The following is a 24,294-nucleotide window of genomic DNA, read 5'->3' on the forward strand; positions in this document are numbered from 1 at the left end:
TGTTTTTCTGTGTTTGGGCTGTCTGGAGCCAGCCCTTGAGGGGGGGGTACTGTCACGGTCCTGGGTCTCCTGACCCAGCGTTTTTAGTTCTCTGTGATTTTCGTATTATTGTACTTGTGTGTGATTTTATTTTATGGCTTCTAGTTTTGATCCCTTGCCCTTCATGTCTCCCTGTGTGCCCCTCTGTGTATCTGTGAGCCCTCGTCTCTCCTTATGTTTTATTCCATGCTTCCCCTGCCCATTATGTCTAAGTTCTCCCCGTGCTCTCTCTTCCCCCTGTGTGCCCTCTATGTATTTATGAGCCCTCGTCCCCTTTCGTGTTTATTCCGTGTCTCCCCTGCCCGTTACGTTGGTGTTCTACTCGTGCTCTCTCTCCTCTGTACTTCCTGTTTCACCTCTCCCGTCAGTGTTCAGTTCACCCCGCCCTGTCTCGTTATGATTATCAGTGTCACCTGTGTTCCCCGTGTGTTCCCACTCCCCTCGTTAACCCTCTGTGTATTTCTGTCTGCGTCTCCCTCTGTTCAGCGTGACGTCGTCCCTCATGTTGTGTGGATCTCCCTGTGTCTCTTCGCGTATGTTAGTTTACTTTTCCCAGTTTAGTTTTGTATTTCCTATGTTCGGCCATTCCAGCATTAAAGCTGTGATTTTGAGTTCACCCCCGTGTCTGTGAGTTTTGCGTTTGGGTCCTCCTCCTGCCTGCCACACAGCCGAGCCTTGACAATATGTCTGTGTAGGTTCTCAGTCATCCAGGCAGTTAGTAGTCTAAGTTGGTAATCTAAGGCAGTTTGCAATAATGTTTTGTCATAAATGTTTTAAACTCAGATATGCACAGGTATCCAAACACACTCGTGTAATTCAAACACACACAGTACATTTTTAACACCCCTCAAACAAAAAAAGAGCACAAACATTTGTGGTTTAACTACAAAAAAGAACAGAAAAAGATTAGAGGTAAACCTGCGAGTCAGGCTAAAAGTCCTCACCAACATCTCATGTGAGGTTTTATGGAATTAGCGCCTGTGGAAAGCATGTTCTCGAGTATCTGTCTAAAGTATGAGGGGTCTTTACAGTTTTAAAAAGGCAAAAATGAAACATCAGATTTTGAAACTCTGAAAATGTCTTTTTAAATATATGATCTTGTCTAAAAGCTGAGACAGGGACAATTAGGGATTATTAAAGTTATACCAAAAGAAAAAAAATACCAAGTGGAAAATCTCACTTTTAATTATGTTAATTGCCAGCAGGTAAATTTGATAATTGGGTATTAAAAGGGCATCTAAGAGAAACTCTTTTAGAAGTAAAGACAGGGAGGGTATCACTTTCTCTTAAACACAAACAATTTTAAAATAACCTTTTTCAGTGTGAAATAACAATGGACATGGGAATTTCATCATCTGCTGTTCCCAATATCTTTAAAAGAGTCAGAGAATTCGTGAAAATCTCTGTACACAAGAGACAAGGCCAAAAATCAATATGGAACGGCCGTGATCTTTGAGGCGTCAGGCAGCACAGCATTAAAAACAGACACCTTTCTCTAGTGGAAAACACTCCTTGCTTCATCCTCTTTTGCCTGTCACATTCTTTCCATCCGTTGTTGGCATTAACCTTCAACTCACCCGAGCTGCTTTCTCAACATTTATAGGTTTCATCACATCGAGTGAGTCTGAGTGATACCTGCGTGCCGTAGTTGTGCCTAAATCTGGCCACATGTTGATACTCTTATCCATGGCAACACAGTGCAAATATGTTTTTTTAACTAGCTTAAATGTCCTTGAAGTTTTCTTAAACACTAACTGAGATCAGTAAAAAGGGTTTCTCCAAAGAATGTTTCAATGAGGACTATATTCAGAGAAAAGGACATTTTAAAAAAAAAACTGCAAGAGAAATGACACTTAAATCTAGTCAGTTCTTTTTTAAAATGTTTTTTTGTTTATTAATGTGAAATATGAAACTGCAAATATTGTATTTGCAGTTCTACAACTGCTTGACGTTCTCATTCACCCGTTCAAACATGAGCTCACGTACCAATGAGAGTGGAGCGGTGAACACTTTAGCGTGTAGAGGTTTGAGGAATCAAACCACCGTCTGAACTGAATTTCAAAGTGTATGGAAGTCATTGGTGACCTTTTTTTAATTTTTATTGAGTATCAACAATGTAGTACGAAGATATACATGTAGCAAGGCCACAATGCTCCTTTTTATATATTTACCCCACCCCAAGAACATGTTGGACACCGATCCAGAGGGGAAAAAAATTAAAATAAATAAATGAATAAAGTGAATTTAAATGAGATACAAGGAAATTCACCATATTTGAAGATGTGCACCTAAAGGGCAATAGTTTGCACAAAATTAATCATAATCACACAGGAAAAGGATGTACGGCAGCTGTCAAGCATCTATCAGGTGGCTATGGTTTTAATGTATCCCAAACTGCAAAGAATCTCTCCTTCGACCCCTTGAGAGCATACTTTATTTTTTCCAACTGTGTAAATTGTGTCAGGTCACTGAACCACAAAGCCGCTTTGGGTGGCTTTTTTTTTTAAGTTAAGAAGGAGCTTGATCAAGTCCCCAAAGTGATGCATATGGAGGAGAAAACAACCAACATTTTTTAACTGTTGAGGCAGAAAAAACACAGGTGTAAGTGATGCCAGTAACAATGGATGCTTCCCATTTAGGTGAGTCCTTTCCAGGTATTTTGCTGGCTGGTTGAAATGGATTGATGGGACACTTAATGCATCTCAATAGTCATTAGGGTTATTCATTACACCTGCGCCTATTCAGCTGGGATGAGTTAAAATGCAGGCACTGTAAAGTGACTTTTTCTTACTGGTGATAAGTTCACTAATGAAAGGACCAGAGGAAGTGTAGGTTTCTGTGAACTAATAAAAAAAACCATCTGGACTATTCATTTTATTGCTCCGAATAGAGATCTGTGAGCATATGCTACTATAATCTAATACACCTGCCCAGGAAAACAGAGCTGATAGATGCTGAAAGGGTGGATGATCACACATCAGGTTATTCAACCGGTTTATTCTAACAGTGTGCACCCTTAATGTTCTACTTAAAATCAGAAACTAATAACCATAATGGGGTGTCTGATGATACTGCTGATAACACAAAATGTTTGTACATAAATTATTTGATGTGGATGCAACACCAGCATTTATATAAATAAGAAATATAAGTGTGATTTAAGCTCTTGTTACTGGACAGTCTTTGCCTTTGCAACAGTCTTGCAGCTGAAAGCAGTGTAAGAAGATGTTGCCTCATACAGCTGATGGTAATTAAGCTTGAATTTTCCTGTAGAATAACTAGCTTCAGATCCACCACCTTCACTAAGAAATAAAACATATATTCTTAAAACAATCTGGATAATCTTACACAATCAGCTCTTACATAGTATATTGTTCTCAAAATGAGATGAATAGGACTTTATGGTGAGATGTAAGACTGCAAGTCTTGGTTAGATCCAGAGTTTTACTAGGAAGCTTAAATTGAGAAGTTATGCAAGAGGTCTTACTCTTAAATTAGGGAAAACAATCTTGTTCCTCTGCTGGAATATTATGTAAACGATTTGTTCAAGCCTGTTAACTGTAGCTCAGTGTTAGCTGGAGTATCCTATTATAACAAAGTTGGATATATTGCCTTAAAATGAGATTACTATTCTAATACAAAGGGCTTCTCAGACAAAGAAGACTCATTTCCTACAAAGAGGTTTCTTTCTATGGCTTTCTTTTTTTTTCTTTTTTTTTGGCTGTTCATTTTCAATAAAGCGCAGCTTCGATTACGATGACAGGTGTAAATGTACCATGAACATACACTCACTGGACACTTTATTGGGTATGTGTTGCTAGTCCCAGGCTGATTGGCTTCTGAAACATCGCTGCAGACTTGGACTGTTGGACTGTTCACGAGGACTTTTTCTAAACCTCAGTAAATTTGGACTGAGATGTGGTGACTATGGAGGCCATTTGTATACAGTGAACTCATTCGCATGTTCAAGAAATCAGTTTGAGATTTTTTGAATTTTGTGACATGGTGTGTTAACCTGCTAGAAGCAGCCATCAGAAGATGGGTACAACGAGGTCATAAACTGATGGACATGGTCAGCAACAATACTCCAGTAGGTTGTGGTGTTTAAACAATGATCAGTTGGTACTAGGGGGTCCAAAGCTACCAAGAACATATTCCCCACACTATTTCATCACTAGCAGCAGTCTGAACTGCTCATACGAAGCAGGATGGACCCACACTTTATGTTGTTTACACCTAATTCGCACTCTACCATCTAAATATTGGAGCAGAAATCAAAACTCATCAGCCTAGGCAATCTTCTATTGTCCAAATTTGGTGAGCCAGTGCGTATTATAGCCACAGTGTCCTGTTCTTAGCTGACAGGCTGTGGTCCTCTGCTGCTGTAGTCCATCTTCAGAGATTCTCTTCTGCAGTGAAGCTCTTCTGCATACCTTGAGTATAGAGAAGAGTGATTATTTGAGTTACTCTTGCCTCCCAGTCACTTTCAAGCAGCCATTCTCCTCTGACCTCTCAGATCAACGAGGCATCTTCACCCTGAAAACTCCCACTTATTCAATACTTTCTCTTTTTTGGACCATTTGGTATACAACTGAGATGGTTGTGTGAAAGAATTACAGCAGAGGAGCTTGTTTCAGACGAGGCCGTCCGGCACCAACAACAATGCACATTCAAAGTCACCTAAATCACCTTTCTTTTTGATTCTGAAGCACTATTTGAACTTTAGCAGTTTGTTTTGACCATGTCTACATGCCTGGAAGCACTGAGTTGCTGCCATGTGTGGGTAGATTAGGTTTATAAGATATTAGGTTTAACAAGCAGTTGACCAGGTGTACCAAATGAAGTGGCCAGTCAGTACATATAACTTTTAGCACCACCTAAGTAGCTTTGTGTGTGTTGCAATACAATGCACACAATGCTAAAATTAAAAACAAGATATTTTAGACTCCTTATATTCAGTTGCTTTATGTGTCCAACCAACAATCTCGAAACCTTTCAGGCTAGGCAAACTTATTTAAATGTGAAAATCGAGGTGCATAGTACAATAATTACCTAATCAGTGGTAAAAATCACTCATGGCTTGCTGGCTTCCTCGTTCCGATATTGACGCACTTGCTGCATTTGTGCACATGCATTATTACAGTCATTTTGAGTGCACTCATTTACACATGAATGATTTAGATAATGTGGCTATTATATGTAAATTTGGTCTTGTTTACAAGACGACTCAGACAATCAGGCAAGTCGGACTTTGTTGCAATGTCAGGATGTTCCTTTGTTCCGGATCTTAACCATTTGCCTTGACAACTAATAATCTGCAGTGGTCAAAAGTAGAAAAGAGTGACCCAAAATCATCACCGTTATTAAAGCTCTGGCAGATAATTAGGTTGACCGGCTACCTGACAAATCAGATTGCTTGTAATCTCACTCGCAGCACTGATTTATATGTGAGTGTACAGCTGTGCACTTGAATATAAGCGAGTGTTAGTGTGTGGTAGTACCTGTGCTTGTGTGTCCCTCTTATCTAGGAAGAGCTGAGGATGTGCCTGTTGCCACACAGAGGGAGATTTCTTTTTTTTTTCCTTTTTCTAAGCCTCAGTAAAGTATAAAGACACACACACACACAGATGAAAAAAGCAAGATAGATCTTTTTGAAGTACAATTTCATCCTCTCCCCTTCCCACTTTTCTCCTTTTTTTCTTGTGGTTGAGGGAGGCGTGTTGGATCTGATGTGCGTTACGGCTACAGCCGAGAAATTTTTGTTGGACCAAAGTACTACGTGCGCAAACAGCATAGACGCACACATGCACGCACAACTGAAGAGAAGAACGGACTCTTCGTCTGTGTTCACGAGGGCTTTGATGTTTAATGTGTCACGTTTTTCGATGCCCTCTGCTGAAAGTGTTAAAGCATGTATGTGCGCGTGTGATCTTTCTGCCTGCAGAATAGAGGCACAGTCATAGTGAAGGAGGGTTTGATGTCAGTGTCTCTCTCTCTCGCTCACATACTTTTCCCCCCACTTCTTCTGCAGCAGATATCTCAATCTCACTCAGAAGGCTGGAACATTTTTCTCCATCTCATTCACCCCTCTCAGCCTTTTTCTCTTTCTCCCCGTCCACACCCCCACCCCCTCCTCCTCTTTTCTCCCTCCGTCTCTAGTGGCTCGGCCGTGTTGCTGTCTGTTTGTTGGGGGTAGATTATCCTTCATGCAAATATACATTCTGCGATCATTAGCAACTTATTTCACACTCGGTTTGGGGTTTCATTCTGCTTAACAGCTGCTTTGGTTTTGATAGTGCATACTGCTCTTTTACTCTCACACAGTTTCCTCCTGAATCTGAGACGAAATGATTTAAGTGTGTATGGCATTGTGAGTTATTGCTCCAAAGCTGTGAACATTTCGATCCGCAGTTTAGAGACGATGGTTTCCAAATGAGACAGTTATAGGATGACTTTATATATTGTTGCAGTTAGCACAGGGGGGAAAAGGAAAAAAACAAAACATAATGACTCAAATGTTTTTAAGTCAGTTCACATGATTGGAGACATCAGTATTTGGCTCAATTACCTTTCAAGACAATGCCTGGCTGTTTGGTATATTGGCTACGGAGTGCTGAAGTGAATCAAACCTGTGAGTTATGAGGCAGTTATCTCCTACCATTAGGCCCCCTTGTTGCCGGCAGTCACTCTTCTTGCTGTGCAGTCTCACTTGTTGTCGGAATCTCTCAGCATCTCTTCGTCCCTTTCCCATTTTCCCTCTCTACTTGTCGCTTCTCCAGCTCTTGCAAGTCTCTCTTATCTCCCTTCTTCTCTCGGTCTGTCTCGCTGATTGTAAAATTGAAAAGGGCTCTAATTCTGGTTTTTTGCTCACATAGACTCCAGTGCCTTTTTTATCCCTTTTTCTGCAATTAATTTACTTCCTCTGAAAAATCTGCTGACTGTCTGTGCTGCTGGCCCCACATGTCATTGCAGGATGAGAAATCCACATTCTTCCAGTTCGGCGCGGCTCTTCAGCAGGAGGCTCTGCTCATGCTTGCTATCATGGAGGAATACGACTGGCATGTTTTTTCTATCGTCACATCCAAGTTCCCCGGGTACCAGGAATTCATAAGCACGCTGAGGGTAACTGTGGATCACAGGTAATGAAAACACCACACACAAACGCACATGTTGTTTTCTTTCCTTTATTTATGATAGCTGACAAGCTGTGTGTTATTGTTTAATGGTTTATTGTTACAGCTTTGTGCGATGGGACATGCAGAGTGTGGTGACTCTAGATGCTGTGGATGGCGACCCAAACTCTAAATCACACATTGCACTCAAGAGGATCCAGAGTCCTGTTATATTGCTCTACTGCTCCAAGGATGAAGCCGTGTAAGTGTTTGCGTGTGTTGTTTCGTTGCGCCATTTCTGTCTCTTTGTCACACACTGCCTTCACAGACTTCAGCAATGGATCTGTCTCCTTTGTTTGACAGGTATATAATGGAGGAGGCTCGGTCCTTGGGTCTGATAGGAGCTGGTTACATCTGGATCGTGTCCAGTCTCACCACTGGCAACCCAGACTTTACCCCTGAGGTAGTGAGGTCCCATATGTAGTAACAGGTGGCCACTTTTGTGTGGTTTGATAAAACAAGCCGTGTTTTTGATCCCAGGCTGTTGCAGGTCATCTGCTGACTATCCCAGATTTCCCCTCTTATTTATGAATGCTGACCATGATACATGGTCAGCTTTTTTGAGAAAAGTTACATAAAAAATAATATAATTCTCCGTACCCACAGATTAATTAATTGTTTCACATCTAGTTTAAATAAATAAAAACTCTGACATATTGTGTATATATATATATATATATATATATATATATATATATATATATATATATATATATATATATATATATATATATATTAGGGGTGCAACGATACCCAAAATTCACGGTTCGGTTCGGTTCGATACTTTGGTGTCACGGTTCAATATTTTTTCGATACAAAAAAAATGTTCATGCCTTTTTAATTTGTCATTTATTAAAATTATAAATATATATTTTAACTCAAAAGTACAGTTTTTAAATTTAACCCTAACCCTTGTGCGCGTTTTTTATTTTGACAGCGAATGCGCACCTGCGGACCACTTATGTGCAGCCCTGGTTATTTAGCTCGTCATATTGCAGCCACAGAAATTATTTTGTCCATGAAACCATAAAGCTGCACTTTCTTTTTGCCTTATAGTCTGATTTGTCATAACTTTTCCGTTTTGTGGTAAGCTTTTCTTTTCTTTGGCTGTCACTTCTTCACCCTGACCTGGCTTATTTGGCTCAGCAGAACTGAAATGCTTTTACACACGCACTCACATAAGCTCAGCGATTCTCTGCGCGATCAACCTCTCACATGTTTAAGCTTGCTGCGGGAGATTTCACTTGTCATGTTTGCATAGTAAGCTAACGATTAATAAGACGATGTCAGAGGAATTGGTGCACAAATTTTCATCACTCACAGATCAGTGCTGTCGCTCTCTATACACAGTTCGCACGATTGCAAAGTGAAAGCAAAAAACAAGCGCAAATTCAAACGCGATTTCAATATGTCACATATTGACAGTGGCTCACCGATGCCAATGACATAATTACCCAGCTACATTTCTGAAAGAATGCGAAAGCATTGACATATATTTTTCCTACAATAGCCCGACGGGCAGGGAAGAGATAGATTTTGGTAGCCCGACTGAAAAAAATCGCTAGCTCCAGGACGTCGGGCTAGCGATATTGCAAGCCCTGTATCTGATTGAGGAATCACTCATCTTTGGAAAAGAGAGTTTATTACAGAGAAATGGCTCTTTCCAAAATAAAAGCTATACTATCCGCTTCTTCTGGGCTATATTCTCAGCAGCATAAGGAGAATCATGTGCTAACAGCTGTCTAAATGACTCGGCTAAAGTTAGTAGCATGCTTGTTGTTTTTGTCTTTGCACTAGGATGATGTCGGTGTAAATGTGCAGTCATATTCGTTGTGTTCCCACTAGTGATTTCAGGTTAATCTCGTTGAAATGACCTTAACGCCACAACACGGCAAATTTCCGTTAACGAGCTACCGCCGATCGCCCCGTGCATGGGGCTAGACGGCCAACACGTTAACGAGCTAACTACGCTAACACACTAGTTCCCTCCCATGTAATTGAGCATTGCACGGCACATCCAACATACTGTTTTACTTTAGTCCATGACTCGCTTACCTTCAGGGTCATACGTCACATGAAAACCAAAATAATTCCAAACGCCAGATCTGAACTTCTGTCTTGCTAGCTTGCCCTGCACTCTTCCTTCTGACTATGCTGTCTGTGTTGAGCGCTCAGTGGATCTGCGCTCGACAGTGCAGCCTAGGCGGAGTAGTCGAACGCAGATTCACTGAGCGCTCAACACAGACAGCATCGTCAGAAGGAAAGTTGATAAAATAAATTACAAATGTTGTATTGTTCGATATATATGCGTACCGAACCGAAAGCACTGTATCGAACGGTTCAATATCGATACGAATATCGTTGCACCCCTAATATATATATATACAGTGGGGCAAAAAAGTATTTAGTCAGCCACCGATTGTGCAAGTTCCCCCACCTAAAATGATGACAGAGGTCAGTAATTTGCACCAGAGGTACACTTCAACTGTGAGAGACAGAATGTGAAAAAAAAAACCCATGAATCCACATGGTAGGATTTGTAAAGAATTTATTCGTAAATCAGGGTGGAAAATAAGTATTTGGTCAATAACAAAAATACAACTCAATACTTTGTAACATAACCTTTGTTGGCAATAACAGAGGTCAAACGTTTACTATAGGTCTTTACCAGGTTTGCACACACAGTAGCTGGTATTTTGGCCCATTCCTCCATGCAGATCTTCTCGAGAGCAGTGATGTTTTGGGGCTGTCGCCGAGCAACACGCACTTTCAACTCCCGCCACAGATTTTCTATGGGGTTGAGGTCTGGAGACTGGCTAGGCCACTCCAGGACTTTCAAATGCTTCTTACGGAGCCACTCCTTTGTTGCCCGGGCGGTGTGTTTTGGATCATTGTCATGTTGGAAGACCTAGCCTCGTTTCATCTTCAAAGTTCTCACTGATGGAAGGAGGTTTTGGCTCAAAATCTCACCATACATGGCCCCATTCATTCTGTCCTTAACACGGATCAGTCGTCCTGTCCCCTTGGCAGAAAAACAGCCCCATAGCATGATGTTTCCACCCCCATGCTTCACAGTAGGTATGGTGTTCTTGGGATGCAACTCAGTATTCTTCTTCCTCCAAACACGACGAGTTGAGTTTATACCAAAAAGTTCTACTTTGGTTTCATCTGACCACATGACATTCTCCCAATCCTCTGCTGTATCATCCATGTGCTCTCTGGCAAACTTCAGACGGGCCTGGACATGCACTGGCTTCAGCAGCGGAACACGTCTGGCACTGCGGGATTTGATTCCCTGCCGTTGTAGTGTGTTACTGATGGTGACCTTTGTTACTTTGGTCCCAGCTCTCTGCAGGTCATTCACCAGGTCCCCCCGTGTGGTTCTGGGATCTTTGCTCACCGTTCTCATGATCATTTTGACCCCACGGGATGAGATCTTGCGTGGAGCCCCAGATCGAGGGAGATTATCAGTGGTCTTGTATGTCTTCCATTTTCTGATGATTGCGCCCACAGTTGATTTTTTCACACCAAGCTGCTTGCCTATTGTAGATTCACTCTTCCCAGTCTGGTGCAGGTCTACAATACTTTTCCTGGTGTCCTTCGAAAGCTCTTTGGTCTTGGCCATGGCGGAGTTTGGAGTCTGACTGTTTGAGGCTGTGGACAGGTGTCTTTTATACAGATGATGAGTTCAAACAGGTGCCATTCATACAGGTAACGAGTGGGGGACAGAAAAGCTTCTTACAGAGGACGTTACAGGTCTGTGAGAGCCAGAGATTTTCCTTGTTTGAGGTGACCAAATACTTATTTTCCACCCTAATTTACGAATAAATTCTTTACAAATCCTACCATGTGGATTCATGGATTTTTTTTTCACATTCTGTCTCTCACAGTTGAAGTGTACCTCTGGTGCAAATTACTGACCTCTGTCATCATTTTAAGTGGGGGAACTTGCACAATCGGTGGCTGGTTTCGACTCTTGAACGCTGTTAAACTCTTTATAACCTCACGACAGCAAGATTCCAGGAAATCAGAGCTTCCAGCCAAAACAATTACTCTGGCAGTTGAACCCTGGTTGCAATATTGTGTTTCTACCTGTTTTTGTTTGTCCGTAGATCAGACAAGCAAGACAGAAATTCTTAATTAGTAGGGTTAAGAGGGGCTGGCAGGCAGATGCGATTACATAGACAAGTGGCGTTGTGTGTCTGTGCAGAATTCCCAGAATTTGTGAAACTTTATCTTTAATCCATGTATTACATATTAAAAGATGCTTCAAAGACAAATCATGTTGACCGCTAATACAGTTCATGTCAGAGCATACTAATTTACAGATAATCCAGCAAAAAGTCATCTTTTACACAACTTTGTACGTAACAACATATGATCAGTCCCAAAGACATAAAATACTCACATCTCAAAAGCCTTTCAAATGTTTATTCTCCTAATTCTTCTCCATCTCTGGCTCGAGTCTTCCTGTTTGTGTTGGGTTTCCGCCTCTGATTTCTTTCTCAGTCATGGATCTGACTCTACAACTAAAGCCAAAGTAAAATGTAAAAACAAAGTACTGTAGGGTAGACAGACAGATTGCTGTGCCTGCATTTTTTTTCTGATGTTTGCTCAGTCTGCTTCAGAGAGATAAAGTTTGAGCTATACAGTTTTTTTTTTCAATGACAGCTGCAAGATGTAGGCGATACCTGAATGAGTAATTCAGTTTATAGACATACAGTCTGTTCACACGCATCTAGTAGCCAGCTATGAATTATTTCCGGAGGACAGACAGAACCAATAAATCATCCGCCTGACACCTTTGAGAAATGCATATGGATGTTTCAAATCTGGGGTAAAAATGTCAAATTAAACTAAACTTGAAGCTTACAAACCATATGTGTCGTTTCTTAGATGTCCTCTCGTCCCCCTCTCAGGTCTTCCCCCTGGGTATGATCTCTGTGTCCTATGATGACTGGGAGTACCCGCTCGAGACACGGGTGCGGGATGGGGTGGGCATCATTTCCTCTGCAGCCACCTTCATGTTGCGGGAGAAGGGAGAGCTACCAGAAGCCCAGAGCAGCTGCTACAGCACAGCATCAGACAGGAGCCCGGGGAAGCTCCCACCTAGTGCCCTGCGCAGGTGTGTGTAACTGTGGATGTGTGACGATTGCGAGGAGATCAAGGTCCAGGAACTTGCATAACTCGGTTGGCTTTGTGGCTGACTGTTCGGCAGCCTTACATAACTCTTTTTAATGTAGTAATGAGAGGGGAAGAGGAGAGAAAGGAAGCAGAGATGACAGCACTGTTAAACACTGTGATTTCTAATGGCTTTTAACACTGTTAGATGTTGTGTACACGGCTGCTCGGTGTGTGAGCTCATTCTGCCTCCTTAGCTGGGAGACCTCAGGCAGACCTCCTTGTTGTTGCCACCCTGTGTTAACTAGAGCTTAGGATGTGTCTTGTGTATGCGTGTGTGTATGATAGTGTGAACCTCTGCGTGTGCACCTTGCTTCACATCGACTGTCATTAAGTTTGGATTAGAGCAGGTGTTACTAGCTTTGTTGTCTGGATTTCTTTTTTACTTGATCTGTGGGGGGCTCATACAGTGTATGTCAGAAGGTGTGTGTAGGTGTGCATACCAGCATGCAAGATAATGTACTCTTCTCTGAAGTCTCTGTGATGTACAGGCGCACACATACACACAGAGAAACACAAGCATGCAGATTCATACTGAGCTACTGAGCAGTCGCTGCTACAGGGCCGTTAGCTAAACTGCCTCTGTAAAGTTTTTTTTCGGAGTGATATTGTGACTGCATCTTGAATATGAAGCATGCAGTGGCTAATATGCTGTTATAAATTCAGAAGTCTATATTAAACTAACTGAAAATATAAAGGTCATGTTGCTAGGGTCTGCACATTGGTGATGACTTATGAGCTGGCTCATTAGAATGAGAGCCACAGTGCGATTTTCACCATTATGGCTTTATTATCCCGTTTTTCTCTCCCATTAGGCCGCTACAGTGTATATCAAGGCATATACAACACTGCTGTTGTTGACAGGTTGATCCAATATAACTCAGACCTCGACAGGAACTCAAATGTTTATTCAGAGCTCTATTCTTACTGTCAGAGGTACCTCATTTGTCTCACTAACTTATTAGATAGAATTTGCATATTTGTCAAAACAACTGCAGCCAATTTTTTTGTGATAATAAACTGACAGGTTGGATTTCCCCCACCCTGATTCGGAAAAGTGGTGAGGCTGTGATCAGGATTCTGCATACATTAGTCTAGATACAATCTTGCCGCAGTGTGCATATAAACAACGCGAGGTGGGGAGGAATAGGACAACATAATCCGGCACTTAAAAGACACTATCAGACCCGCCGGATTTTCTGTCATTCTTGCTTGACAGGAATTAATATCTCAGACTCTAGTTGAGCTTATTTGGTCTCCACAATGATACAGGTTTTTACGGAAGGTTTGTCCTTGTTGTAAATTTCAAAAGGTTATTCTTTTTGATGGAACCAGTGTAGCGTGCAAACCCCTAAGCTGTCACTTTCCTCTAAAAATATGCTCTCTGCCATAATACAGAATTTGGGAAGAAGCCTGCCTTTCTTCTTTATTCATACTTTCATAAAAGTGCTCAAAGAGTATTTCAGCTAATAGAAAAGTGCTTCTCACATAGTGGTAGCAGGATCCACATTAAAAACTGCACTTACTGAAGGAGGGGGTTTCATATATTTCTATGATGCAACTCTTTCTTCCACGTACTACTTAAACCTCTACTGAATTTCTAGGCGATGATGATACATTTATATAAAAATCGCTGAACCCACTTCATAATGTAGCTTTACATTTCATTTTCATTACACAAGGAATCACAATACAAACAGGATCTGGTTCTCCTGCATGCCTCAAAAACACAGCGGCGTCTTTCGTTTACATCAGAAACTTTTTTTCCCCCAAAATGGTAACAAACCTGAAATAGGAGGCGACAGCAGTTTCCCAGAATAAACTGCCACAGCGTTTCCGCTACATGTACTCAGCCGTGGCGATGCGCTGTGACAAGGGCATCACCTGCTGCACCGGGAAGATTTTTCCAACACAAAAAAATATATATTTGTCTTGACGTGCCCCTTATAGTCCAAAGCATTGTGATCTGTGACAGAGGTAGGTCTGGTTGTAGAGTGAAGCCTGTAATGTTTGGCTGTGTAGGTTTATATTTAATTATTGTGTTTGCTGGGAGAGGACATAACTAAACCGCATATATCTATATTTACTTATTTATTTATTTTGCAGTGCCAGTACACGAGGGAGACGGGGACCTTTTGTTTACTTTTTCTCAGTGTGAGTGGAGCCAGCTTTCACAGAGCACAGGCCTTTTTCCAAGTCTTTGTAAGAACAGATGATTAATGTAGCTCCCTCTAATCCACTGTCCGACTACAATATTTATGAGTGTTGACTCTAATACCTCTCCTGGAGATGGGACAACATAAAATCCCACCTGTTTGAACTGGAGTGTAATTATCATAGTTTTCAGCTGCAGGGTGCGTGCTAAACAGTGCTCACACGGTTCTTTTTATGCATCTTGACTTGCTGTCGCAATATCTGAGTGCACGCATGACTCCTTCATGGCCCCGTGCCCTGGTTAGCTCACATAAAAAACCTGCTTTTAACTCTTCCTTTTTAATAGTAATTCAGATAATGTATGTTTAGATAGCTGATGGACTGAGACAGTTTTCTTCTGGATGAAAAGGGGAATCTTGTGCAGAGTATGAATATGTTTATAAAGCAGATGTTTGCCTTCTGAAATATTCTGTTTTAGCTGAATGATATTTCATTTGTACGGCATCACACGATGCGGTGTCGAGATGATTCAGACAATTTCTAATAAAACAGAACACAAGGTGTCAGAGAAAAGGTGTTGTCTGTATTGGACAGCTGCTGTCCTGCCTGTGATTCAGTCTTTAAGGTAAACGTTCTTGGACAGGCCTTCTCTCCCCTAGTGGGAATCCACACTATTATCCCAGTCCTCACATGCAGAAATCCTCTCCTTCTGAAAATTGTTTCACTGGAGCGAGTGTATCTTTAATCCCCATATCACTGTGTGTGATACCGGTTCATTTACTTCTCTCTGCTGCTTCGCTTTAGCGAGTGTGTAAACGTTTCAGCATAGGATCTGTTTGCGTATGCAGGACAGCTTTAGTGAGTAAAAGAGTGAGGGCAGCCTTGTTGCACCAGAGACTTGTCCTTCAGGCATATATCTGTGGAGAAATCAATGCAGAATGTTGATGGGAGAGATACATGGCCTCTGACTCTTCCCACTCCTACACACAAATATATGCACGCACACGCGTACACACTCAGGCATCTGCGCACACATGGTGGGTGAAGACAACATTGATTTGAAGTGGAGACACTTGCGGTGATTACAGAGTGCTTAACTTGTTATTCTGAACGTATTTGCTGTTGTGCACATATACAAACACTCCAGCAGATGCAAATCAACAACAAATCTTCCTGCACCCCCCCCGTGTTTCAGACACATGATGCACGTGTGGAATGAAGGCCGAGATTTATCCTTTACTCCAGACGGTTACCAGGCCAACCCAAAACTGGTGGTGATCGTCCTAAATGTGGAAAGGAAGTGGGAGAAGGTAACAAATTAGTGCGAAAATTGAAAGAAAAAACTTTAATAAGATGTCTTTTTGTGGATTTTTGGAGTGATTTTTGGTGTGTTTTTCCTCCCGTGCTCACAGATGGGCCGCTGGGAGAACGCGACGTTGTCGCTGATGTTCCCGGTGTGGCCGAGGTATAACTCCTATGGGGACGAGGATGCCGATGAAAACCACCTCTCCATTGTCACTCTGGAAGAGAAACCTTTCGTCATTGTGGACAACGTAGACATCCTCACTGGCACCTGCATGAGAAACTCAGTGCCCTGCCGCAAACACGTCAAAAAGTAAGTACCTGCACCCACACCTGCCCACTGCCCACATAAAATCACAAGCCAGGTTGTTAGCCATACTTCGCTACAAGAGACAGATACCTGTTTGTTCTTCGAATAGGTTCAGTCTCATTAGGACACAGGTAGTGTTAGTTCATCTGTTTGTGTATCTCTTGGCTGAACAGAATCACACCTCTCTAACCAGTCTCAGTGTGTCTGACAGGATGATTGTCAATCAGCTGCCCTTTGTTCTTGCACTTTTCGGGATCTATACTGGGCCCACTCGTTTTTAGTTTATATAATAATGATTCACCATCTGTTTGTCCTCTAGTCTGAAATCCAAATGTACAGTACGTAGCTTGCACTGTAATCGAGGCAAACTCGATTACGCTTCAGCACAACTTAATACTAAACTCACAAACTCTGCATCCCATGTTACAACTTGACTGAAAACGTTCGCACCTATAAGAGGAGCAGCTTTCGCCTAGCTCGATTTTTGTATTCTTTTCCCGCTGTCTGTTCTTTGCCAGTGTTGTACAAGATAAAAGTCTTGTGTCAGAGACAGAACTGACACACACAGCCCGAGTTCTCATTTGGTTCAGAGGTAATCATTTCTGTCAGCATTAATAATTAATTGCTCTCTGTCGCTGTCAGCTCGCTAATGCCAATCTGTCGGTATACTCGATTTTTGTTTCTCCTGCCGCTTTAGTGGCAAGTGCAGCCCTCTGTGGTTTTATTGTTTCATTAGTTCGGTTTGATTTGTGTTTTATTTTAAATGCTCTGAATGTGTTGCTTGTTTTTAAATATTGCAATACAGCTAATTAGTAACCCTGCTTATTGTTTTCCTCATATTGCATATTGTACATTAACACTGCTCTCATTAAGGCCGTGCGTGCTTGGATCCTGGAAGAATGTGGATATTACTCATAATGGGAAAATTAAACCCCCCGGTCTGCACCTTTCATGATTTGGGTTTTACGTGTGACTTGGAGAACTTATTCAAAATATTATTTAATACAGTTTTTTCTTCCTGATTTTTGTTTTCTTAAAGAGGTTGGCTTGAATTTATGGGTTCAAAAACAACCAACGGATCTCTCAGCCTGAGCTTGATTATAAGATCTTTTGATTCTGCACTGAAAAAAAGGCCATGTTGGATTTACTTGATTCAATAGTGGACATTGGTTGCACACAAATGTTTTGCTTTGGCAGAAACTTAAACAATTGTGTTCAATCAACGCAACTTTTTCATAATCAATAAACATGTGCATTTTGTGTTCATAAAACACGATTGAAACATGTTTAGATGAAGTAAGTTGAGCTCTTGGAATATTTTAATCCTTCACAATTTTGTCATTGTATTTCAACACTATTAAATAACATTTACCCCAATACTACTTGCTCATTTAAATACTACATGTTGTCTTCATATTACATAATGTTCAACAAAGTCTAGAGTCTGGTAAACATAAAAATTTAATGGATCTACAACAACTAACATCCTATCTTTATCCTGGTTGCAGGGGGGCTTGGAAATAACCCTGAATTGTTAGGCAGGGTACACCCTAGACAACTCACAAGTCTGTCACAAACAACCATTTGCACTTACATTGACAGGTAATTTAGAATCATCAATTAACCTAACTCTAACAACTGCACGACTTTTAACTGTGGGAAGAAACCAGAATACCCAGAGAGAAACTAGTGCAAACTAGCCAGATTGTGGATTTGAACCCAGGATCTTCTTACTGTGAAGCAACAGCACTAATTCAATTCAATTCAATTCAATTTTATTTATATAGCGCCAAATCACAACAAAAGTCGCCTCAAGGCGCTTCATAGATACAGACAAAAACCCAAGAATCATATGACCCCCTATGAGCAAGCACTTTGACGACAGTAGGAAGGAAAAACTCCCTTTTAACAGGAAGAAACCTCCGGCAGAACCAGGCTCAGGGAGGGGCGGCCATCTGCTGCGACCGGTTGGGGTGAGAGAAGGAAGCCAGGATAAAAGACATGCTGTGGAAGAGAGACAGAGGTTAATAACAGATATGATTCAATGCAGAGAAGTCTGTTAATACATAGTGAGTGAGAAAGGTGACTGGAAAGGAAAAACTCAATGCATCATGGGAATCCCCCGGCAGCCTACATCTATTGCAGAATAACTAAGGGAGGATTCAGGGTCACCTGGTCCAGCCCTAACTATATGCTTTAGCAAAAAGGAAAGTTTTAAGCCTAATCTTGAAAGTAGAGATAGTGTCTGTCTCCTGAATCCAAACTGGAAGCTGGTTCCACAGAAGAGGGGCCTGAAAACTGAAGGCTCTGCCTCCCATTCTACTTTTAAATACTCTAGGAACAACAAGTAGGCCTGCAGAGCGAGAGCGAAGTGCTCTAATAGGGTGATATGGTACTACAAGGTCATTAAGATAAGATGGGGCCTGATTATTTAAGACCTTGTATGTGAGGAGCAGGATTTTGAATTCAATTCTGGATTTAACGGGAAGCCAATGAAGGGAAGCCAAAACAGGAGAAATATGCTCTCTCTTTCTAGTCCCTGTCAGTACTCTTGCTGCAGCATCTTGGATTAGCTGAAGGCTTTTCAGTGAGTTTTTTGGACATCCTGATAATAAAGAATTACAGTAGTCCAGCCTGGAAGTAATAAATGCATGAACTAGTTTTTCAGCGTCACTCTGAGACAGGATATTTCTAACCTGCTTCCTGACAATATTCTAAAAATGTTTTCTAAAAGGGAACGGGGATACAATTTGAGGGGGGAATTAAATTTAAAACATCCTCGTATCCGTACAACATTAAAAAGTTTTTGTATACTGTATACTGTATACTGTACATGTGAAGAGTACATGCAGTATACTAAATAACTGGGTTTAAGACAGTTGTTTGGATAAAGCTTTTTGGGCTTGATCAGGTGACCCTAAACCTTCTCTTAGTTAGGCTTAGTTATGTCAACAGGTCTGGGCTGCTAGGGCAACCCATGATGCACTGAGTATTTCTTCATTTTTTCACTCTCTATGTGTTTATACACCAGTGTGCATTTAATCATTAGTTATTATTCGACTCTCTTCCACTGTATGTCTTTTGTCCTGTCTCCCTCCCCTCACCTCCAGCCGCTAGTGGCAGATGTCCACCCCTCTCTGAGCCTGGTTCTGCTGGAGATTTTTTCCTGTTAAAAGGAACTTTTTCCTTCCCACTGTCGCCAAGTACTTGCTCACAGGCAGCCGTCTGATTATAGTCTTTACCTTCCAATAAAAAGCACATTGGGGCTACTGCTATTGTGATTTGGTGCTATATCAATAAACTTATTATTGATATGTGGTATTCTGTGAAACAAGCACCTTATCTTGGCATCAACACAGTGTTCAGTAGATTAGAAAATGTTGATCATCAGAGGCATTAAATTTCTTTCAGCCTTTTTTGTTTTCATACCAAGAACATAGCTTTCTGGGCAACTCCGGGGCACTCAGTTATGTGTAACAATTTTAGCAGAGGTTAATTTATGTTATAAAAAAAAGAACAAACCCCAGCCTGCACCACGCCTGGAGACAGAAAATGAAAAGATGTTTCATGTGGGACGCTGCCCAACCTTTTGTCATCAGCCATCTGGAGTGCTGCAACATCCACCAAGCCGGCCTCGTAAAGTATTCTGTTCAGCAGAATGCTGCAGCCTGCCCTGCCGTCAACCTCCCCAAGTTCTCCCTGCGCTCCCCACCTCCTCCACACTCTTCTTCCTCACTGGCTACCGGTGGCTGTTCGCATCGAATTCTAAATTCTGGTCCTGGCGCTCAAGGCTCCTCGGGGAGTCGTGCGTCCATATCTGCAGGCTGCGGCCTATCCAAACTCACCAGCTTGTGCTTTGTGCTCTGCTACAACTGGCCACTTAGCTCTCGGCTCCCTGCGGCAGCTTCGTCGTCATTTCACCTGGCCTTGACTTCTTCTTCTTTTTTTCTTTTTTTTTTGCTCTTGCTCTTCCCCAACAGCAAAATGTCCTTTCTACTCCAGGCGGGAAAGCAGAATTGCTCCATATCCTGTGTTGTAAAATATTCCCTTGAATATCTTGATTCCTCACTCACATTAAAAACAACCCTCATACCCGTTTGCTTAAATTTTTTTCTTATCATTATTTTTAGCAAGTCTTTATCTGATATCTGATGTCTTTATCTGGATCCCAGAACATTTTGTTATCTGTTATCAGCACTCTTGACAACAGTATCACAAATTCACACAGGCTTTGCCATGCTACTTCATTTAATGTGATTATTTTATGTGTGTGTGTATATATATATATATATATATATATATATATATATATATATATATATATATATATATATATATATATATATATATATATATATATACATATACATATATATACATATATGACAACATAGTACACTTTTACTGTTACTGTCCACCTCATTGATTGATGTTTGTTCTGCACTGCATGTCATTTGTGTTGCAACAAATTGATAATTTTTCAGTTGATTTAAGATGAAAATGATGAAAAGATATTTTTGATAATAGGCCTTTAATAACATCAAATATAGATTCCTCAGATGTCATATCAGTTCAATGTGTTTTAACGTACATGACATTTGTTTTTAAGTCAGCCCAGCAGAGAGCTTTTGAGCCTTTTTTCAGCAGCGGCATGTCAAACAATACTGAGGACTCTTCTCTTTGAAAGAACTTAAAAGGCATTATTGTAGAGGCTGAAATATATCGCATGCCGTCTTGAATGTATAAACAAAAAGAAGATATTTTTCAGATATACAGTGAAAGTAGAACTTTCTCAATTAAACTCCTCTTGGATTTGCTCCATTTATCTACTTTACAAATGGACACCTCGACCAGTGGCTCTCCGTGACAAGATAAGGCAGCTTTTCTATTTTGCTCATTTGCACATTTTGGATGTCCAGTTTGGAGCCCCTAAATATGCATTATAATCGACTGAGGTTAATTTTGTCACTTATTGAGTACCATATGTGTGCTTTCATTAACCACAACACAGCCCTAATGTTCAACTAACATCTCTTTTCTGAAGCATTCTGTGTCATCAATGCGTCGGTTCATCCAGACAGCAGAAAATAGTTGAAATTGTTCAGGATAGTCATTAGCGTGGGTTAGCATAGATAGGATAGGATAGGACTGTCACTGCTAACCACAGGGGAAGTGCAAAAACTCACCGGTAATTACTTTCTTTGAAGATTTCTTTAACAGCCGGAAGCCACCATATTAAAGGTTTTGCATCTGTAGAACTCAAAGAAGGCAGACGGGAGATGCCTCAGAGAAATGGATGCATCATAACAACCTCTGAGATTATCAGCACTGCAGGCAAGGACTATTAGACATCTGAATCACCTCTCATACAGAGCTTAACTTGTGACCTTAACCAGTCATCCGCTAGAGGGGATTGCTCTAAAATCTGAGGTAAAAAGACAAGTTTCTTCTACACTTGTCATGTTTATGTGCAGCACTTCATGTGCAGATGTCCATACATCTGTATACAGTATCTAAACCCCTACAGCTGCTACATTTACACAGTCACTACTTCCATATCATTTGCATCTGTTTGTTGTTATGAAAATAATCAAAGAGATGTACTATATGTGAACCTCAGACAGCCTGTTGGTGTGTGTGTATATGTGTCTGTGTGTTTGCATGTTCAGAGAGAGCCCAGCTGGGAAAAACTAATGTATACAGTATGTGTGCATTAGAACACCTGCGACACTGAGATTTTACATACTCAGACTCACTCACGCGTACGTATACGATGCTTGCTCTGGCTCTTTCTGTCTCTCTCGTACACGCAGTAATGATGCGCCGCAGATACAGTCGACTGCAGTTAAAGGATCTGTTAATCCTTTGATGTGTCGTGTCTTTGACAGTCGTTCTCGGTGTTCTGTGCGCGTGAATCCCTCAGTTCTTCATGAACTTTCTCCTGAATTGGAGTCAGCGAAAAAGGCAAGTGAAAAGGTCACAGAGCTGCTGCTCCCATCCGCATACAGTACGCTACATCAAAGATTGCTGACATGGGAACGGAATTAACTTTTCATGGAAATGCTTTTGAAAATGCTGGTAGGGTTTAATAGATTATGAGAATCATTTGATCCAACAATGCAGTTTAGTTCACTGCTCTGAGGTCCTCGGGGACGGCTGTCAGAAAAGTTTACTTAAACACCGGCTCGAATTCTGTGCATCCTATGTGTGCGGCTGCGGAGTTTTTTGGGGCAGCATCTTCCTACAGACGAAAGCTGAGAAACACCGAGGAGGCAGAGCGAAAAGGACACAGAAGACAGATGAGGAAAGGACAGCTGATATTTTAATTATGTGGGTTGGTTGTTCTGTAGAGCCTGGCTCTATTTAAAGCCCAGTAGCTTATGCTCGGTACCCCTGTGTTTTCATCTGGTTTGGGTAGCTGGCACTAAGGGAAACACACAGTCCCTCACACACAGACTGAAAGCTCTCTCTACCCTTTAGTAGTGTCATAATTCTAGTTTTACAGTTTGATGGAACCACCAGATGTGGAGCGAGCAGGCAGCTCGCACAGTTACACACATAACACTCAAATGTCCTCTGATATAAAAAATGACCTAATTCTGTTTGTGCATATGCTTGTTGCAGTAACAGCACATCAGGAGGCGCTTATATTAAGCAGTGCTGCAAGGGTTTCTGCATTGACATTCTCAAGAAGATAGCCAGGAATGTGAAGTTTACCTATGATCTCTACCTGGTCACCAACGGGAAACATGGAAAGAAGATCAACAACGTCTGGAATGGCATGGTTGGAGAGGTACTGCCTGTCTCTCTCTTAATAAATGAATGTATATTCTGTGAGTCTGACTTTCTGTGCAAGCATTTCAATTAACAATGATATGAAATAGAACTTTAAGTATAGCAGTGACGTAGTGCTGCCTGCTAAGTTTTTTTTATGCTTACGCTACCAGGCTACTTTTGCAAAATGAAACCTGTTCTCTCTCCGGGCGTAATATAATGATGTTCTGTGAGATGCCACCTGCGTTTCCTAATTACACACAAGATGTCGTTTAGAGTTGGTTCCTTCACATACTGGCACACAGATATATTGGCAGCCTTTAGAAATCAACAATGCCCACGTTTTCACTTAGTAGCTAGTTACAGCTAGTTACAGTTTGCCAGCACTGGGTTGGATTCCCTTTTGCCTTCAGAACTACCGAAATTCTTCATGGAACAGTTTTAGCAAGCCGCTCGAAACATTGCTCGCTGATTTTGATTGTCTAAGATGTGAAAATCGCATTTCAGCACATCCCAAAGGTGCTCCGTTGTTTTGAAATCTGTCAACTGTTGAGGCCATTTGAGTACACTGATCTCACTGTCATGTTCAAGAAACCAGTTTGAGTTGATCTGAGCTTTGTGACATGGCGCATTATCCTGAAGCAGCCATCAGAAGACAGGATGGATCCATGGTTTCATGTTGTTGACCTTTACTTCCAAAAATCACATTAGAAATCCAGACTGATAAGACCAGGAAAATGTTGGTATGCCTGTGCAAATTGTAGCCTCAGATCCTTTGTGTGGTCTTCTGCTGCTATAGGCCATCTGCTTCAAGGTTGGACACTTGGGACCTTTGTGTTTTGTATTTAATTTGGCTTATTTTCACTTTCTGCTTTGGTTTAGGCACCAAACGAGACTCCCAAATACCCACATTTAGTTACGTTTATTAAAAGATGCAGTGTAAAATATGCTTCTTCACATTAGTAATGACACTTGTTGACAAATGACAAGTTAGGGGTGACAGACCTATCTCACTAACCATAAACCGGTCTGTCAGGGCATCGTGGGTAAATGAGCCATGCTAGTTTGGCCAAATGAGTAATAATTGATGGTCCTAGAAACGTGAATGGGCTGAGAGGCAAGGGGCCAGTTAAACAATAATATTTAGCAAAGTAAAAATGAATAAGCCGTAAGGGGGGGGGGGCATTTTTCCCACTTTCATTTCCTTTAATACCGATAAAAGTGATTCTTAAAAAATGGATTGCTAATGGGTTTTTTTTAAAGAGGCTCAGTAATCGCGATTGTTTTTTTTAATTAAATTAATTAATGTCTCAGTACAAGAGCAATACTGTTTAAGTGGGATGAACTTGAAATAAACTGCAG

The 24,294-nt window shown here is 41.3% G+C and overlaps 1 protein-coding gene across 1 annotated transcript in view; it reads left to right on the forward strand.

The window, feature by feature from the left end:
- The window catches only part of grin2ab (glutamate receptor, ionotropic, N-methyl D-aspartate 2A, b), a 136,447-nt gene that overhangs the window by 97,046 nt on the left and 15,107 nt on the right, over positions 1-24,294 (forward strand). Inside the window, exons 5-11 of the mRNA XM_085458809.1 lie at positions 7,012-7,178; positions 7,279-7,413; positions 7,515-7,614; positions 12,131-12,336; positions 15,742-15,856; positions 15,959-16,161; positions 22,783-22,951. Coding sequence (XP_085314935.1) covers positions 7,012-7,178; positions 7,279-7,413; positions 7,515-7,614; positions 12,131-12,336; positions 15,742-15,856; positions 15,959-16,161; positions 22,783-22,951 — 1,095 coding nt within the window. The remainder of the gene's footprint in view (positions 1-7,011; positions 7,179-7,278; positions 7,414-7,514; positions 7,615-12,130; positions 12,337-15,741; positions 15,857-15,958; positions 16,162-22,782; positions 22,952-24,294) is intronic.

Source organism: Copadichromis virginalis, linkage group LG6, assembly GCF_057382275.1.
Source record: "Copadichromis virginalis isolate Kocher_CV1m ecotype Utaka linkage group LG6, C_Virginalis_male_GT1.1, whole genome shotgun sequence".
NCBI lineage: Eukaryota > Metazoa > Chordata > Actinopteri > Cichliformes > Cichlidae > Copadichromis > Copadichromis virginalis.